This window comes from Equus asinus, chromosome 20 (assembly GCF_041296235.1).
Source record: "Equus asinus isolate D_3611 breed Donkey chromosome 20, EquAss-T2T_v2, whole genome shotgun sequence".
NCBI lineage: Eukaryota > Metazoa > Chordata > Mammalia > Perissodactyla > Equidae > Equus > Equus asinus.
In genome coordinates, this window is record NC_091809.1 from 82,402,003 (window position 1) to 82,420,429 (window position 18,427).

The window sequence follows — 18,427 nt, forward strand, 5'->3', positions numbered from 1 at the left end:
CACCCTCCCCGCCTGTGCCCGGATGGAGGCATGTGGCCTCAGGGCCCCCTTTGTGTCATCTGTGCCGCCCCCACCCCTGGGTCTGGCTTTCTCGCTGCCCACTCCCACCTGGTGGGGCAGCTATTGCAGGATGATCTTTGGGTCCAAGAGTCCTGGGTTCTAGTGCTGTCTCTGCCCATCTCTGAGCCGTACCTGTATGATTAGGAGATTGCCCACCTAACTGGGCCACTGTGGGGATTACGTGGGACAACAGAGAGAGACCGTAAGCAGGTTATGCAGCTTCGTTATTAGAATCTGGCCACTTCCTCTCCTGCCCTTCCTGTGTGGCATAGAGGAAAAACTATCCAACTGATGAGCAAGTCCCAGCTCAGCCACACTGCTGTGAGGCCTCAGGCAGGTCACTTAACCTCTCTGAGCTTTGGTTCTCTCACCTGTAAAATGGGGATTATCGTGACCTAGCCAAGCTGTTAGGAGGCTTGGATAAAATGATATGTATCAAGTGACTGACATGGTGTTTGTACACAGTGGGACCAAAACATAAAGGTAGTACCAGCTGGTATTATTAAAACCATTATTCTGATCAAGAAATGCCTACTCACCCTTCAAGGCAGCCCATGTCACCTCCTCCGGGGAGCCTTCCTTGATCTCCCCATGCAGTCATGGCTTCCACCTCCGGCCTCCCACAGCCCCCGTGCCCTTCTAGGAGGCCCTTTCACTTACTCAGCAGATATGTTCTGAGTCCCTTATATGTGTATGAAGCTGAATCTAGGTGCAGGACACATGGCAACGAACAAGACATGGTCCCTACCCTCGTGGAGCTTCCACTCTAGCAGTGGGGACAGTGAATGTGTCAATAGGCGGGTAATTTCATAGTGCTTAAGAGTCAGTAAAACAAGAAAACATGGTAGAGAAACCGAGGTGGAGAGGAGCTTATACTGGTGGTCAGGGTAGACCTCTTTGAGCAGATGCCATTCAAGCTGAGTTCTGAATGACAAAAAGCAGCCCTGCGAAGATCCAGAAGAACTGCTTGCCAGGCAAAAAGAACAGCTAGTGCAAAGGCCCTCAGGTAGGCAGTTAAGTGTGGCACACGTGGGAACAGAATGATCCAGGCCACGGGAACACAGTGAGTACTGAGCACGCAGGTCTCTAAGTCTCCACCTCTAGATGAAGCCCTTGAGGGTAGAGATGGAATTTACTGGGTCCACAGTATAGAGCAGCCCTGGAGCTCTGAACAGTCATGTTAAAATTCTGTTGTGCTACTAATGAAAGTGAATCTGCCGGCCCTTCTGCCGCCCCATTCACATCTTGGAGCACTCCAACTGGGCTGCCCAGCCAGGCAGGGGCTCACTCCATGAACCAACAACCTCCAGGGCAGAGCTGTTGGCAGAAGGAAGCCAGAGAGGTGCCCAGAGAGAGGGAGTGACTTGTCCAAGGTCACACAGTCAACAAGTAGCAGAAATGGGGCTCGAATCCAGCTTCCTCTGTTCCTCTTCCTCCCTGGCCACAGGTCTTCTGTCCTGTGCATCCCACGTGCCCTCTCCCTCCCTGAGGTGTGGTCATGAGTGGGAACCAACAAGAGGGCTGTCAGGTCCCTCCTCCTCTCCTGTTACAAATCCAAACACAGAGCAAGGATCCCACAAGCTCCCTCCTTCCACAGCCCTATACCCCCCGGCCATGGGTACGGATGGGTCTGCTCGAACTGAAAGCCTGTGTAATGAAGACGGGCCCTCACAGCGGGACCGAACGCCCTGGGCTCCAGTCCAGCGCCATCATTCCAGCCCTGCAGCCACAACTTCTCCAGGGCAGCCAAGCCAAAACAATTCCCAAGCCTGCACATAGTGGGCCTGCCAAGCCAGCACATAGTAGGCCAGCACATAACGGGCCTGCAGCACATATTATCTGCCAGCACTTCAGGGTCTGATATAGGCCGTTAGTAGCAACCCTGGTCCCCTGGGAAGAATGACATGGGAATCTCCTGACCCAATCATCTTCCATGCTCCAACAAAATTTCACTGGAAACGTTTTTATTGAAAAAAAAAATTGTACAAATAAGTTCTTGGTTTAACAGCAACAAGGGCTCACTTTCCTCCCCCCCATCTTTGAAAATCTATAAAAGGAAAAAAAAAAGTTCATCCCCATGATGCCTGACCAGAGTCTGACCAAGAGAACCCCTTATGAGCGCCTCCCGGACCCCATCTCGGGGCCAGGGCCATGGCAGGGGGGGGGGGTGCCTGTCCCAGTCCCAGGGGTTGCAGCACCGAGTTTTGTAGTTGAGGGAAGTTGGGAGAAGACTGGGCTAGAGCTGGGGAGGGGGCTGAGGTGCGGGCAGTGTCAGGAAGCGAGCGCTCCCCTTCCACGAGGGCTGGGCTGGACCCCCAGCTCGCTGCGGTCTCACAGATGGGAAAGCACTTGGCTATAAATACGAACACTGACTGAGGCAGGCTTGATCCCAGGTCTCCGAGGGCAGGGCACGAGGACCACCGCCCAGGCCCCACAGGAGGGGGCGCTCTGGGCTCGGCATCCGGTACCTGGGGCCCCATGTGCAAGCGGAGTGAATTCCAGCTGGGAAGGTCTGCTCAGACACGGGGAGCCTGCTCTGTTGCCCCACCCCCACCCCGTGGAACATCCAAGGTCGGAACCTCAGTTCCTCCCACCCCCATAGCACCCATGTGTCTCAGGAGCCTTCAGCTGCCTCCTGCCAGCCCGTGCCCACCCTGGGGCCCTACAACTCGTCTCGCATCTTGTCACCCTTGGGTCGGACCAGGCGCCCGATGAACAGCAGGGAGCCGCTCTGGGTGTCTCGAACCAGGAAGATGAAGGGGTGGTCAGCATAGAAGAGCTTGGGGCTGCGCAGCTCCTCGCGCCCGTAGATGTCCTGGTCGAAGGGGTTGCCCTCTGTGTCCCACTCGAAGGCGGTGGCGTGGAACACGCTGGCCAGGTAGAGGTCCTTCTTGCCCGACATGCGCGACAGGTCTGCCTTGTTCTTGTCAATGGCCTCAGTCAGACCCAGCCCAGCCAGGTGTTTCTGTGGGACCAGGTAGGCGTCACGTGAGGTCATGGTGCGCAAAGCTCCCAGACTCTCCCCGTCCACCCACACTGCCCGGCATCTCCTACCCAACCTGTTCCTCAGAGCCGCTCCCTGCCACCCTCTGTGTGCCACACATGGTGCGGGCACTTCAACCACTGCTTTCTCAATCCCAAGGACACCCTGCAAGAGCTTCTAGCCGCCACTTCACAGATGCAGAAACTGAGACTCAGAGAAAAGGCAGAATTTATCCCTGGCTCCGCCAAGCAATCTTGACCAGTGCCTCTCAAGGTGTGGGTCATGGACAGCCAGCACCAGCACCGCTGGCAGCATATATGGCCACAGCGTGGCTTGATGAAAGGTGCTAGGTCCACACCCGGGATCCAAACCTCTGAACCCTGGGGCCGCCGAAGCGGAGTGCACAAACTTAACCGCTGCGCCCCCGGGCCAGCCCCTGGGAACCTTTTTAAACAACCTCTCCAGGTAATTCTTGGCACACTCGAGTTTGAGAAAGACTAATCTAAGGAAAGCTATTGGGCTTAAAACCTTTCCAGGGAGATACGATGTCTGGGATTTGCTTCAAAGTAATCTCATGGGGGAGGAATGGGTGTGTCTAGATGAATCCTTATTGGTTGGGAGTTGATCACAGTTAAAGCTGGATGACGGATACATGAGGGTTCGTTACATTAATCTATCTTTATTATAGTTTTATACATTTCCACAGTAAAAAGTTAAAACACCCCCCTCACCCCCCGGCCCACACACACCCCCCTCCCGTCAGCACGCCCCGCCCTGCTCTCCAGGGCGCAGCCTCATTGAACAAGCTGCACTGCGAGGGCTGCCCTCTCTCCCTGTGGGTCTCCTTAGACACCACATCTTCCAGGAAGCCCTCTCTATCCCACAAGACTGGAGCCGTGCCTCCCTGGGCCTCCACACCCCTGGCCTCTGTCTGTCAGTGTCTGGTCCTGTCTGTCTCTCCCCCCGCCTCAGAGCTCCCGCAGGGCAGGGCCCACTGCCAGGGCTCTCCCCGGCGCTGAGGGCGGAAGAGGCAGCAGCAAAGGGCGGTTGGCTGAGTGAACAGCAGCTGCCAGGGCTGTGCCTCCTGCAGGACAGTCCACTTCCCCAGGAGGGCCAAACAGGCACTAGACCTGGGGTCCTGAGACAGGCATTCTAGTCTACGCCAAGGTCAAATTTCCCAGCTCAATCTACCCCATGGACTGGGGGGTCGTGTGTCCCCCGAGGGCTCCAGGGAGACACGGGAGAAAGAAGGGTAGAAAGGGATCAGATAATGGTCACTGCAGAAGAAGGGGCTGGGGAAGAGTTGGGACAGGCCTGGGAGGGAGACGGTGACGGCCGTGCTCAGGAAACCTCACTTCTACCTACGGTACAGACCATACCAGCTCCACGAGCCCCGGGCTAGGAGCCTAAGCCCCATTTCATCTCAAGCTTTCTCTCTCCACGCTCTCAGCCGCAAGTCTGAACCACTTCTGGGGGTGAGAGGCCTGCCAAGGAACCATTGCTGGCAGCCAACACGAGAATGAGATGAAAGTTCTCCCTTTGGAGTAGGTCAAAAATCTCTCCCTGTTGCTTACAGAAAGGCCGCCTGAGCCTTCACCTGGAGGACTCACGGCGAGTCCACCACTGACTAGCCAGGTGACCTCAGCCAGGCACTGCTTCTCTCCGAGCCTCTGCCCAGCACCCAGGGTGGTCATGAGGGGGACATGCTGTTGAGTGGGTAGGTTAAGTTTCCACTCATCCCAAGGGACCCATAGCTGAAAGCCACTGTTAGTGTCACTATCGCATGGGGGATGAGCCTCCAGCTGGAACAATCTGTAACTGGGGCACTTCAGACTCTCAGAGGCATGGGATTGAGGGCATGGTTTGGGGCCAGACATCTGAGTTCCTGGCTGTGTGACTTTAGATAAGATATTTAACCTTTCTGAGCCTCAGCCTCCTCATCTGCAAGATAAGGCTGATAGTCTGACCTAATAAAGTTGTTTCGAGGATTAAAAGTTTAATACCCACAAAGCACTTAGAAGAGGGCCTGACATACAGCAAGCACTCAATGATATCTAGCTACCAATGTTATCACCACCTTCCCAAGGGCAGGGCCCATGCCTCCTCCCTCCCCAGCTTCCCCCACAGCAGAGCCCAGTACCGCTGGGACACCCAGGGGGCTCAGGACAGACCTGCTGAGCTGGTGAATGGCTGCCCCGGGCACCCCTCCTCCTCCAAGCCCTGCAGGTCCCCGGGTTGGGCCGGCCCTCACCTGCAGGTCGTGCGTCACCTCCACCACCCCCTTGGGCAGGGAGATGGCGACAGCCTTCTTCTGCATCTTCCCCATCCAGGTCTTCAGCTGCTCTTTAGTCAGCAGCTTTTCAAGGCGCTCGAGGGGCTCCACATGGTGAGGCATGAGGATGATGAGGCTGGAGAGCTTGTGCGCCAGGGGCATCTCCACAATTTGCAGCTTCTCCTTCTCGTCGTCATAGTAGTTGTAGAGGCCTGAGAGAGTGCAGAGAAGGTCCTGGGCATGCGGTGGGGCGCAGCCGGGCCAGCCCCAAGCACCCTCGGAGCCCCACCTGGGCCCCCCGCTCTGCGAGGCACCTACCTGTCCGGTGCATCATTGTGACACCCACGGTGTAGGAACGGGTCACCATGAAGCCTCGGTTGTCCACCATCTTGTGGTGGAATTTCTCGTCCCAGTGTGCTGCCATGGGAGGTAGGACACAGGTCAGAGAGACACGCCCCCACCTAGAAACACAACACAGCCCCTAACCCCCAAATGCATTTGGGGGATCAACCCTGATCTATCCTGCCACAGGCTTCTGTCCCAGTCTTTGGGGCTCTACTGTAGCCCACCTGCTCCCCGAGCACCCACCCAACGGAGTACATGTTGCCTGCTTTGGGGGCGGTAGTCTTGGCCCCAGGACATGCTGTCTGAAGACATGCTTTCCCCAGTCAGAGCCTGCGCTTCCCACAGGATAGGGAATCCCCTCAGGAGGACCCTCAGCCACCTGCACGCCCACCCTCTGCCCCGGCACCAGTCAAGCATTTGGGGAACACGTGCTGAGCTGGACTTCTCACCCCACCTGCTAACTGAGGAGTCCATGCCCTGCGCAGGGAGTGCCCCAAGACCACCCTTAATTTTTTTTTTAAAAAAGATTTTATTTTTTCCTTTTTTTTCTCCCCAAAGTCCCCCAGTACATAGTTGTATATTCTTCATTGTGAGTCCTTCTAGTTGTGGTATGTGGGACGCTGCCTCAGCGTGGTTTGATGAGCAGTGCCATGTCCGCGCCCAGGATTCGAACCAACGAAACACAGGGCTGCCTGCAGCAGCGCGCTCGAACTTAACCACTCGGCCACGGGGCCAGCCCCGACCACCCTTAATTCCTGTCTGCAAGTCCTGTCTCCGTGGCCAGAAAAATGACCCCAAAAACCATGCCTGGGTGACAGTGGCCTGAACCCTGCCCTAAGTCACAATCAGACCTGTGTTCAAATCCAGACTCAGCTGTTGACTGGCTGCAAGAGCTTTCACCCCTCCCAGGTAAGGGATGAGGGGGTTACCTCATCCTTACACACCAGGAAAGGCCCAGTGCTGTCGGTACAGTGGGCCCTCCATATGCACAAATTGGGAACCCATGGATACAGAGGGCCGACTAAGGGACTTGAGCATCCTCGGATTTTGGTATCCGCGGGGGTCCTGGAACCAATGCCCCGTGGATACCAAAGGATGACTATACTCAAAAATACTCAGTCACCCCAAATCCAATCTTCAAATCAACACAGATGCACCTGGGCCTGAGTCGCGCTCTGCCATCTCCTAGCTGAGCCTGTTTCTGCACCTGTGAGATGGGGGTAACCCTACCAGCGCCCAGGTTGCTTTAGGATCAGGCATGATCACAGGTGTGGGACCTTTCTGCTGCTTGCTACTGAGCAGCAGAACTGATGATCGAATTTTAGGGATTCAAAAACAAGCAACAGAACTTCCACGTGATGAAACACAGCAGGAGCACATCCCCCGGAGTCCCTCTGCTGGGCCTGAATCTCCATCCCGTTCTTGCAGACACACCCTACACCTTCTGAATGGAGTTTCTTGTATGTAGAGAGGGTTTATACCAGTGCCTGCCTCCCCGGGTTGCTGAGGAGTGAACGGGCAGCAGCGCGCGGTGCTTGGCACAGGGGTACTGATCTAATCGCCAGGCTGGGGAGGGGGAGGCGCGCGCCCCGGGGACTCACGCTTGAAGAACATGGCGTTGACCAGCAGCGCGCCGTCCGTGCGCTCCACGTCCTTGGTGACCTCGGGCAGCTTGCCGTCGGTGGTCTGCGCGGCCCACTCGTTGATGGACTGCAGCGCGCTGCGCTTGTCGCGGAAGTTGATCTTGGAGTGCTCGCAGTTGTAGTGCTGCTTGCTGCTGCGCACGAAGTCGTCGGCGAAGCTCACCGAGCTGGGCCCGTAGAGGCGGCTGCCCAGCTTCCAGGTCACGTTGCGCGCCGTGCTGTTGCTCAGCGAGCGCAGCAGCTCACCCAGGCCCGCGTGCACTTCCTCGTCGCGCAGCTGCTCGGCGCTCAGCACAGCCTTCGCCTGCGACGCCGTGGCCGCCTTGCCGCCCAGCGACACGAGCCCCAGCGACGAGGCCACCACCACGGGCGACAGCAGGATGTTCTCCACCGCCTGGTCTTTGGCCATGGCCTGGTACAGGCTGAAGGCCAGGCCGGCGCTGCGCTCAGCCAGGGTGGCCGCCTTGGGGCTCAGCTTCTCGGCCGTGCCAGGGGCTGCTGCGGCCGCGGGTTTCTTCACCTCAGCGGCCAGGGCCGCGGCCAGGAGGCAGAAGGTGCTGATGAGCAGGAGGGAGTGCATGGCTGGGAGGCGGGTTGTGTGCACCACGGAGGACCTGTGCGGGCTGCAGAGAGAGGGCACCCTCAGGCTCCAGGCGTTCCTCCCCAACAACCAACCCCAGCATTCTGGCTGCCACCAAGTCCCCTGGAGATGGGAGTGAGGGAGCCCAGAAAACTCAAGGTTGCCCAGACGAGGGGTCTCAGAGGCCTCCCTATCCAAAGCAGGTTCCTGGCAATTCACCACCTCCACCCCAATTTCTTGCACTGAACTTACAACACTTAGACTTGGGTGTTTACTAAGTATTATTTCCATCCCTAATTGGTCTGGGACCTCCAGGAGGACAGGAAACCTAGCCAGTCTGGTTTCCCTCTGCATCGCCAGTGCCTAGCACAAGAGGCCCCAGCTGTTCCTGAATGAGCAGGACTCAGGCCACTGGCCAGACCTGGGGTCGTCTCAGTTTGTACAAAGGTTAGCTCCGATCTCGTACAACCCTGGGGCCCTTTTCCAGTGGAAAAAGGTGGCAGCCGGGCTGAGGGTCTGCAAAGGATGTCTCGTGGGGCAGAGGTGCAGGCCTGCTCCTCCCCCATGCTTTTCATTCCACCCTGGGACGTTAATGAGTCACTGGTTGGTTCACTCATTAAATGGGGGAGCCCACATGCCCAGTCTGCTGCCCCAAGGGTGACCTTGAGAGAGAGAGAGTGTGTGTGTGTGTGTTTGTGTGTATTTGTGTGTCCACCCCTCTCTGAGCCTCAGTCTCCCGCCCCAAGCTGTGAGGGTCTAGGTGTCCACGCCTGAGGCCTCTATCCTGGCAGGGACTTGCCTGCCTATCTGCCCACAGCCCCTGGAGCCGATGGGAAATCCCCAGGACAAAAGCTGGAGGCTGGGGGCTTCCTGAAAGGAAGGATACTGCGGGAGGGGCTAAGTCACAGCTCAATGGAGCGGTGACATCCCTCCCCTTCACCAGAGGCTGGCCAGATGTGTGTTCAGCCTCCCAGGAAGCTGGCGCCACCTCAGATTCCATTCTGCCCTCCCACCTGACAGCCACTGCCACACAGGCCATGTGCTCTGTGGCCACAGCATTGCCCTCAGGCCCCCTCCCCCAACCACAGCGGTAGCAGTGGCCCCTAGAGCAGGCCTCACTCCCCTCGCTGGGGCCTGCAGTCAGGACAGTCTCTCCACATGGGATGTGTCCCCCGTTCCCCTCCTTCAGGGCATCTCCCCTCCACTGCATGCAGCAGGATGGAAGAGGAGATGACAGAGTCATGGGAAGGGCTGGAAAGAACCCTGGCGGAGGCTGAGATCCCACTGCTCGGGCAGACCCCCATCGCATGGTCCTGCTCAAGGAAGACCAAAAATTCAGAATCCCGGTGGAAGACCCTCAGGATTCGGGCCTGCCTGCGGGAGCACTGGGTTTCGGGGAAGACTCGATGGCTGCAACCATCCTGTGAACCAGGCAGGGCCCCCTCCCTGGGCTGCCACCTCCTTGAAGATGCAGTGCTAAGGAGAAGCAAAGAGGACTTGGGAAGAGGGGAGGGAAGGCCACTGAGATTCACATCTGCCTGGGGGAAGGTACGAGAGAGACCTGGACCCTGGAGTGCAGACTGTGGAGCTAAGAGAGAGGCGACCCCAAAGTACAGACAGGAGGGGCAGCTCAGGGCCCAGGCCACCTCCTCCCAGGCCTAGCGCCTTCCCCACCAGACCTGGAGCTCAAAGGCACAGTGAGCATATTATGATTGTACAAACAAGGGCACTTAAAAGAGTAAAATGGGGCACTACTAATTATTATGCCAGGACAACAGGCATATGGTCACCCTATTCAGAGGCCACCTCTAGTCCAGACAGCTGATGCAAGAGCTCAGACCACTGTAGAGGCCACCAGCATCCCTTGGGGAGAGGCAAGGAGCCCAGCTCACAGCCCTGCCACGTGGCAGACACCATCTTGACAGCCCCCACCGGCAGCCAACCGGAACCTCAAAGGGCTGGGAGGGGCTTTTCAAGAAAGCTCCAAATGACTAGTTTGGGATTCCTCAGGCAGCCACGCAGCTGCGCTCCTGCTTCTGCTCCGGGTGACGTGGCAGGCTGGAAGCGGAATTATCTCCACCGGCCGGCAGAGGGGGGTTCCAGCCTGAGAAGCAGGAAGGCCTGGGTTCTGGTCCCCACGGGTGCCATGGAGCCTCCTGGGCCTTAGCTTCAGGGACACACATGGGTGTCCGCAGGGAGATGCGTGGCTGTGGAGAAGGGCTGCCTGGTAACCCAGCAGCTGGAGCGGACGGAGGCAAGTCCCTGCAAGCAGGCTGGACTCCTGCGGCTGAGCCCACGCTGCCACAAAGAAATCCCAGCCCTCAGGGCAAGGCTAGATGATTTACGGTCCCACAAAGAAAAATACGAAATCAGAGAGCTGAGGGTTGTGCCCCCAGCTAGCCAGACTGCATTGAGACCGAATTCTAGGTTTAAGTAGAAGGGAAGGGAAGCAGATGCTAGGGGGGCCACCAGAGAGGGTCTCAAACACTTGAGGGGGTCTAAAATACCTTGAAACTGCCTCAGGGGGAGGTCAATGCCTGCCTTTTTCATTCTGAAAGAAAAGAGAAGAGTGAGGAGAACGGAGAGGGCAGAGCTGGGGTGGTGGTGAGGAAGGGCCTGGAAGGCCCAGCCCCCAAACGGGACCCCATCTCCACTTCCCCTTGCACAAAGGAAGGCAAAACCAGTCCCAGATCTATGGGGACCTTGGAGGTCATCCATCTCATTGTACAGTGTGAGAAACTGAGGCCAGAGACCCACCCCAAATCCCACGGGGATCAGTGGAGGGTCAGGCCTCCTAGCACAGGGCTCCCAGAAGCACCCAGAGAGCCCCTCCTGAGGCTGGATGTGGTGTCCTGTTACACAGCCAGTAAAAAACATTTCTGCTAGGACTGCCGGTGACCAGAGACAAAAGGAGGGGACCCGGAGGCCTCTGGAAGGGGGGATGGGCAGATGAACCATCTGAGCACAGGAGGGTGTGGTCCCAGCCAGACTTCCAGGGAATCAAAGCCCCCTAATTTTCCTCGGTCTCCATCCGGGCCCTGCAGCCCAGAGGGACCAGCCGGAAACCGGGAAGAGGCGGGGCCGGGCCTCCTGGTCATGCTGGAAGCCGCTCCATTCTTCCTCCTCCACTCCAGCCCCTCAGGAATGTCCCTACGCTGGGGGCAGGGAGCCGCGGCCTCTGGAAGTAGCCTTAACCCTGCAGTTACTCCAGGAACCAGGTGGCAGTGGATGGAATTAGCCCGAGTGACTCAAAGCCTTCTCGTCAGTTCCCCTCTCCACTTCGGTGGGCGGATGCAGCCCTGCTGAGTCCTCACCCCCTTTTTGGAGGACGGTGGGGGAGACGGGTGCTGGTCAAGTCCCTGCTCTAGCTGCCATCACCTACACACGCAGGCTACTGATCAGAAGTGGAGACACTGTTGGCGACTCCTCCCAAACCATGGGGACCCCAAGAGCCAAGACCTCCCCACTCCCCCACCCCCGCCAGGAAAAGCCAAGACTGTTTCACCTCCTTTCCCACCACCCTACCTTCAGGAGGCTCAGATGCCCCCCAACAAGCCTGTGAGAAGGCTGGTCCACCACTCCCTCCTGGCCCCTGGGCCTCAACCCCAGAACTGGAGGCACCCCGAACTGCAGAGCAGGCCTGGCCCCCGGATCCGTGCGGGGAGGCGCCCCAGACTGTATCCCCTCCCTCCTTGTTCCCGCCAAGGGTCGAGTCTCAGCATCCCGGCCCCCAGCCCGCCGTCTCCTCTGCCATCACCACCCCTGCCCCAGACTTCTGGGGAACCATGCACTTCTTCCAGATCCTCCGAGTGCCTGACTCCCCATCCCCGGTTCCGACCTCCGCCCCGACCCTCACCACCTAGCCCCGGGGTCTCGATCCCCAACGCTCCAGCGGCCCCCAGCCCCTCCCTCGGCAGCCCCTCACCTGGGCCGGCCGGGAGTCTCGCTCTCGAGCCGCGGGCGGTTTCCACTCTCCGCCGCTCCCCCGCTTCCCAGATCTATATATGGCGTCCCCTCCTCCCGCCCGTCCCGAGAAACTTCTGGAAAGTTGGAAAAGCTTCCGGAGGGCGCCCCGGCTCCACCAAAAAAAGCCAAAGACCTCCCCCAAACCGCCCCGGCTCCCGCCCCCTCCCTCTGCGGACTCTCCTGGCCCCTGGGTCCTACTGCCCCCCTCGTCGGACGGGGCGGGGGAGCGGGGACCCCCGCCGGGAGGCCGCCCGGGACCGCACGACCTGCGGAGCGCACGGGCGTCCTCGACTCAGCGCAGACTCCGGGCCCTTGTGGTCCTGGAGGGCGGGGCGGGGGAAGTGCCGACCACTGGGCTGTAGGGGACGCGGGGCTCCAGGGTCCAGCTTCCCGAGAGGAGCCCCCTCCCGGCCCCACGCTCTGCGCACAAGCCACATTCCTTCCAGCATCCCTTTCCTTGCAGAGGCTCTGCCTCAGTGGGTCCTCTCCCCCCGGGTGGAAACTTAACTGGGTTCCCCTGCACGCCCCCTCCTCAGTCAGTTTCCCTCTCCTTTGTCTCTCAGGCGAGGGGTCAGGGGTTGGGAGGCAGCTCCCTTGTTCATCTGCAGTTTATCTCGAGCACCTTGGCGCAAGCTCGACCTCGGTGACGGGCCCTGAGGTGGAGAGGGATGGACCAGACTCAGTACCGGACCCTCCCCGCGGAAAGCCTTGGAGTGATAGAGGCAGAGACACTTCCAGAACATCAGGTGGTCTGGCTGGGCCCGGAGGGGTGCACAGGAGGGAGAACCCTGGCTGTCCACCCAGTAATATGCTGTGTGACCCTAAGCCAGGTACTTTCTTTTTCTGGGCATCTGCTCCTTTGGCTGTGAATTGTGATGTGAAGTCATTCCTTGCTTCCCTTCCCTCTCTGTCTCTGTCTGTCTCTCTCTCTCCTTGGTCCCCCTGCCCCCTCCCTGTCTGGTCCCCTCCCACGGGCTCCAGGTCTCACTATCAACTCCTCTCACCTCGCCCTCCCACAGCTGATAGCCTCTTGAGCTCTGAGCCCAGTGGGGGTATTCTTTTCTGTTCCAGGTGCTGAGGTCACAGCTGAGAACAGGACAAAGTCCTCGCCTTCAGGGATGTACATTCTGAGGGGCGTGTGTTCTCGTTAGCAGAAAACTCAGGAAGACAGATTATTCAGGACCCGCCTGCCCTCCCCCAGATTTTCTTTAATAGTGAAATGACAAATAACGGATGGGCACAGTATGGAGAGGAAGGGACAGAGTCAAGAGACACTTCATTCACTCATTCATTCAGTCAGTCAACAGACCGTGCTGAGTATCTTCTTTCTTCCAGGTGAATCTCTGGGTCTTGGGGAGCAAATGAATCCCAGCAGCCAGCGGGTGAATCAGCTGGGTCCCCGGCAGCAGGGGCGGGGGGTGGGCCCCTTCTGCCCCGCAGCCTGGTGGTGGTGACCGACTTCTCAGTCTGGGTTAGGCTGTGCTGCTGCGAGTCAGACTACAAGGGCTGTGGGAAATCTTAGGCGCCAAGAGCTTCAGACTCTCCAAATCAGAGATTCTTTGACGCCTAAGGTGATCATCATAGAATATGGTACCTTACTCGAAGCCCAATGGAGTCTTTGAATCCACCTAAGGAATCTTAGAATGTTAAATGTCAGAGTCAAAGAATCTTATAATAAAAGTATTAATGACCCAGGGCTGCAAGGCCTCTCAGAGGTCGTGGATTCCTGTCTGCAGCCCCAAGCGGAAGACCTCTCCGCAGTGCCCAGAAAGGTGAGCACCCGGGCTCTGCCAAGAACAGGGAGGCAGCCCCTCCCTCCTAGGCAGCCTTGCATTCTTTCTGAGGACAGGTCTGATCACTAACAAGGTCTTTCTGCCTCAGGGGGTATCCATCTCTGGGGGGCTGTCCTGGGCGTCGGTGTCCTCCTGCCTCAACTGTGGATTGCTTTTAAGGGTAAGTCTTTACTGTCCAAGGAAACGGCCTAGGTCACAGGCCAGACCCCACCCCTACCCCCAGCTTGGCCCTCAGGTGGTAGTTGGCCAGTGAGCTAAGGGTCCATCAGAGCCGGTGGAATGAAGGAGAAGTTCGTCTTAGTTTCCAGCAGGTCCAGATGTCCAAATCCCGCACAGCTTTCCTTTCCTTCACAGTCTTCCATCTCTTAGCTCTCTGAGGCCTCACCGACACTTTAGGGGGAAGCTGAGTGCCATGATTCTCAGTGATCATCCTGAGAGGGAAGGGTAAACTGAGGCTCATGCTGTTAGCTAAACCCAGAATCCTAGAAGGTCAGAGTAGAAAGGACCACTGCCCTCCTTTACAGACAGGGAAGCTGAGGCCTGGAGCGGGGCCTGGGTCTGAAGACCTTCTACCAGCCTCGCCAGACCACTCCTGGAGCTCAGACTGAGTCAGAAGCCTCCTGTGTGGGGCGGAGCTGCGTTATCTCTGCGTCGTCACCCTGGGTTGTCACTGGAGACTTTGGAGGGGCAGGTCCTTCCCCTTCTCACTCTGAGTCACACCCACCACAGTGCAGGCCCAGAAGAGGCAGGGGGTGAGCGTGGTCACTGAGTGATGGAGGCAGCCGCCTGAGTCCACTGGGCTCCCAGCTCAGCCTTCCTGAAGCAAGAAGGCAACGGCTCCTTTAAATCTCCGAGATCAGCAAAAAATGTTAAGAGCCTTTGCCACTTTATTCTTAGCTCTGAGCCCAGCCTGGCCCTGCTGACCAAGGCCCTTCCCCCCAACTCCCTGGCTGTACTTCCTGAAAAAAGCACTCCTGAGAGGGGAAAGAGTCTGAAATGCAGAGAAACTCCCCAGCATTTCGGGTCCCCATTCCGCCAATGCCTTTGGCTTCTTGCAGGAGCTGTTCCTGCCCCCCACCCAGCCTCCCAAGGGGGCTCAGCTGGAAATCACTAGGTCCCAAGAGGTGCGGGCAGCAGGAAAATCATGGAGTTAGGGGCCAGCCCGGTGGAGCAGCGCTTACGTGCACACGTTCTGCTTCGGTGGCCCAGGGTTCACTGGTTCAGATTCCAGGTGCGGACATGGCACCGCTTGGCAAGCCATGCTGTGGTAGGCATCCCACATATAAAGCAGAGGAAGATGAGCACGGATGTGGGCTCAGGGCCAGTCTTCCTCAGCAAAAAAGGGAAGGATTGGCAGCAGATGTTAGCTCAGGGCTAATCTTCCTCAAAAAAAAAAAACCCAAAAAAGAAGCAAAAAAAAAAAAACAAAAACAAAAGAATATCATATAGTCCAACTGCACCCATACTCTACAGAGAAGAAAACTGAGGCCCAGAGAGGGGCAGGAATTTGCCCAGGGTCACACAGCAAGTCAAAGGTGAAGCTAGGCCAGAGCCCACACCCTGGACCCCTAGCCCTCTTTCCCCTAAACCATCTTCTAACCGATGCAGCCAGGTAGCAGGCCCGGGTCTGCCCGGCATTGCAGAAACAGCTTTCTTTGGCCTCAGTGGCTAGACTCATTCAGTCCTCGCCCTGTTGACTCCTAGGACAAAAACTCACATGTTATTTAAGTGCCCACCACATTCATATTGTCATATTTAATACTTTCAGGTTAAGTAAGAATGTCCCCATTATAAGCATGAGGAAAGGGAGGCTCAGGGCGGCTAGGTGGCGTGCTCAAGGGCACACACAGCAAGCTGCCATCAGAACTGGGATTTGAATTAGGTCTGTTCGTCCCTGAGAAGGGGAGTGAGGAGAGGGAAGTGACATTTAGGGGACACTCTGCTGTGGCCAGGCCCTGTGCTGGGCGCCCTGAACAGTGTCTCACTTTTAGTTACAGGCGTTAATTGGAAGGAAGTGCAGTCCTTTTCCCCTTTTTACACAGGGGGGTTGAACTGGGGCCCAGGAAGGCTCAGATAACTGGTTCGTGGCTGGCCCTCTCCCCCGCGAGCCAGGGCCACCACAGGCCGGTCTTCCTTGAGATACTGTCCAGGAGCCAAGAATGTGCTCGCAGCCTGAAGCATGAGTCAGGGAAACGCAATTTCTGCAATCTCTGATTCTCTCTCTTGGAGTGTGGAGCTTGGCCTTCTGACGGAAAGGGCTGTCCTGCCAACTGCCACGTCGTTGTCATCGTCCTCATTGTCATTGTCCGGAGGGTGGGCCAGAGGGTGGGTGGGCTCCCGACTCCTCCCCTTCTCCTCCCAGTGCAGGCCCGCCCCACCCCACCCCCTGCAGTCCTGCTGGTGCCGAGGGAAGTCACTCAGGAACTCCAGTGCCCTCGCCCACACGCGTGTCCCAGTGCCCGGGAGACACACGACACTGCGGACACACGTGTCCACACGCCCTCGGCTACCCCTTCGTGCAAGCCACATCCACACATGTCTGTGTAACTCTCTAGCAACACACCACACGTGCCCCACACATGGCACGCATGCGTGATGGGTACCTGTACGCAGGCACAGCCCGGAAGTCGGGTATTCCACCCTCATCTCTTCACCCCTTACTAGCTACGAAGCCTTGAGGAAGTCACTTCCATGTCTGGGCTTCAGTTTCATGTGTAAAATGAGAGGCTGTGACTTCTCCTTGCCACCCCCTCCCTGCTCAGTTGACATTCCGCCCATCTTCACCTCCAAACCTGCAGGCTTTTCTTGAGCGTCTACCTCAGGTAGGGGGCCACAAACTGCACAAGGCAAAGATATAGTTCCCACTGGGAAATGAAGTGAGCCAGGTGCAGAACACAGGGACAGGGGCCCTGACCCCAGCCCCGGGCTTGTTGATTGCACCAGCTCAAGACCCTCCTGTGGCTCCCAGAGAGGAAGTCCAAGCCCTTTCGTTGCCCTCATCGCCTTGCATGGGGCAGGCCAGTTTGTCAGTGCAGGTCCTTGGTGTCCCAGGGCGGAGACTGTCTGCCTTCTGAGGGCCCGAGCAAGGGAGGATGCTCTTAAGAAAGTTCAGCTTCTTGGAGTGGGGCGCACAATTTTTAGGGGTGGACTGGGAGCTCCCTTTCTTCTCCCAGCCTCCCCCTCCCAACTTTCTCTTGGCAGCCCGTGGAAATGGCTCCAGCCACCTGCAAGGCCAGGCCTGGAGGGCTGCTGAGGGTAGGATGGTTGTTAAATACTGCCTTGCCCTTCCTCTTGTGCCACTGCCTCTCCTCCCACCCCTCACCCAGCGCCCAGCTCTTCTCTCCCCCAGGTGACACTGACAGCTGTAATAATAGTGAGGCCCTTCCTGTCTCAGTGTCTCTGACACTCAGAAAAGGGACCCCTGAGCTCTGACCCCCCCCCCACCCCTCCAGCCCTAATCTGCTTCAGCCCAGTGCAGCCTCCCCAGGGTTATAAAGTGCAAGAAGCCCTGGTCTGGGGGTCAGGAGCCCTGGGATGCTGTCCCGGCTCTCTCCCGTTTTAGCTTCGTGCCCAGGATGTAGCTCCCCCCTCTGTAAATATGAATGATATCTCGAGGATGATGAGAAGCACAGACGAGACACGGAATTGGAGAGCACTTTGAGCACTCTAAATGATGTTAGGATCTCTGCCCCGCTCTGCTCATCTCTTCATCACCTGGGCAAACCCCACCCAACCTTAAGAAGCCACCTCTGACCATCCTGCTGTGTCCTCTGAGCACCGTCCTGTCGGTCCCACTCACACCTGGCCGCGCACATACACATGAGGACAGCAAAGGGCTGTGACTGGAGTGGGGACTTCCCTGGGGAGGCACAGGCAGAGGATGGCAGCCTGGCAAAGCGGGACGAACCCAGCCTGGGAGTCAGGAAGCCTGGGCACAGCCACTCATTGAGTGACCTTGGAAAGTCACTGCCCCTCTCTGTGCCTCAGTTTCCTCATCTGTAACTTGGGGATATGAGCAGGATCAGGAAGGATCTGAGGGATTTCATTTTAAACAGGAAGAAGTGTTTGTCCACACTGCTGGCAGGAGGAGAAATGGGCACACCCTTTCTAGAAGGCCGTTTGCCCGGAGCTTTAAAGATATGTTACTGAATAGGTCCCGGAAACATTGTTTGTAATAGCAAAAATTGGAAACAAAGTGTCCATCGTTGGGGGGGGAATGCCAAGAAGCTGGGAAACACACAAAGTGAGGAAACTCTTTCTGTCCTGATTTTGACTGGCTCTTAGAGAGGAAGAGCAGTGAAGGGGCGTGTGGACAGCATGCCGCCCTTGCTGGTACGGGCACAGACCATCCCTGGAGCCCGGGTGTCAAGGTCGGGGAGAAGCAGGAGAAGAACTGGTTGGGAGGGAGAGGAGGAGGAGTGAGACATCTTCCATCCCTCATGACCTTTTGGACTGTATGAATCCATCACCTATTCACAAATGTCTTAAATTTTAAAATTTTTGTGTTCTTTTTGGAAAAAATCCAGTTTTAGGAATTTAGCCTAAGAAATTGATTTTTGAAAATACGAGCATAGATACATGTACAAGGATGTTCATTACAGCCTTGTTTGCAAGGGCCAAAGATTGCAAACAAGGTCAGGAAGGGACGGACCACTGGCAGCATCATAAAGGGGGGATGCCGTTTTCATCCTCAGGCAGAGAGAGAGAGAGAGCTCGATGGGTTGGTGGATAAAAGATAAAATGTAAAACAGCATGTTTATGAAAACTCTCTATGCAGAGGCACAG

General features: G+C 57.3%; 1 protein-coding gene across 2 annotated transcripts; it reads right to left on the minus strand.

The window, feature by feature from the left end:
- Positions 1 to 2,007: 2,007 nt before the first annotated feature.
- On the minus strand, positions 2,008 to 12,166 carry SERPINH1 (serpin family H member 1). Of its 2 annotated transcripts, XM_014855851.3 has the most exons (6): positions 11,809 to 12,164; positions 10,391 to 10,434; positions 7,262 to 7,926; positions 5,634 to 5,732; positions 5,295 to 5,527; positions 2,008 to 3,025 (listed from the first exon to the last, which is right to left on the minus strand). In XM_014855851.3, the coding sequence occupies exons 3-6, from the start codon at positions 7,881 to 7,883 to the stop codon at positions 2,723 to 2,725; spliced, it is 1,257 nt and encodes a 418-aa protein (XP_014711337.1). In that variant the 5' UTR covers positions 7,884 to 7,926; positions 10,391 to 10,434; positions 11,809 to 12,164; the 3' UTR covers positions 2,008 to 2,722. The 2 variants fall into 2 exon arrangements, with proteins under 2 accessions (XP_014711337.1, XP_014711336.1); XM_014855850.3 differs by lacking the exon at positions 10,391 to 10,434 and having other exon boundaries at positions 11,809 to 12,166.
- Positions 12,167 to 18,427: the final 6,261 nt, after the last annotated feature.

Excerpts from the sequence above, each read along its gene's own strand:
- SERPINH1 (XM_014855850.3), bottom strand. The coding sequence starts at position 7,883 with ATGCACTCCCTCCTGCTCATCAGCACCTTCTGCCTCCTGGCCGCGGCC. Across the intron at positions 5,528-5,633 it reads CACAATGATGCACCGGACAG|GCCTCTACAACTACTATGAC; the intron begins GTAGGTGCCTCG and ends GCACTCTCTCAG. Across the intron at positions 3,026-5,294 it reads AGGTGACGCACGACCTGCAG|AAACACCTGGCTGGGCTGGG; the intron begins GTGAGGGCCGGC and ends CTGGTCCCACAG.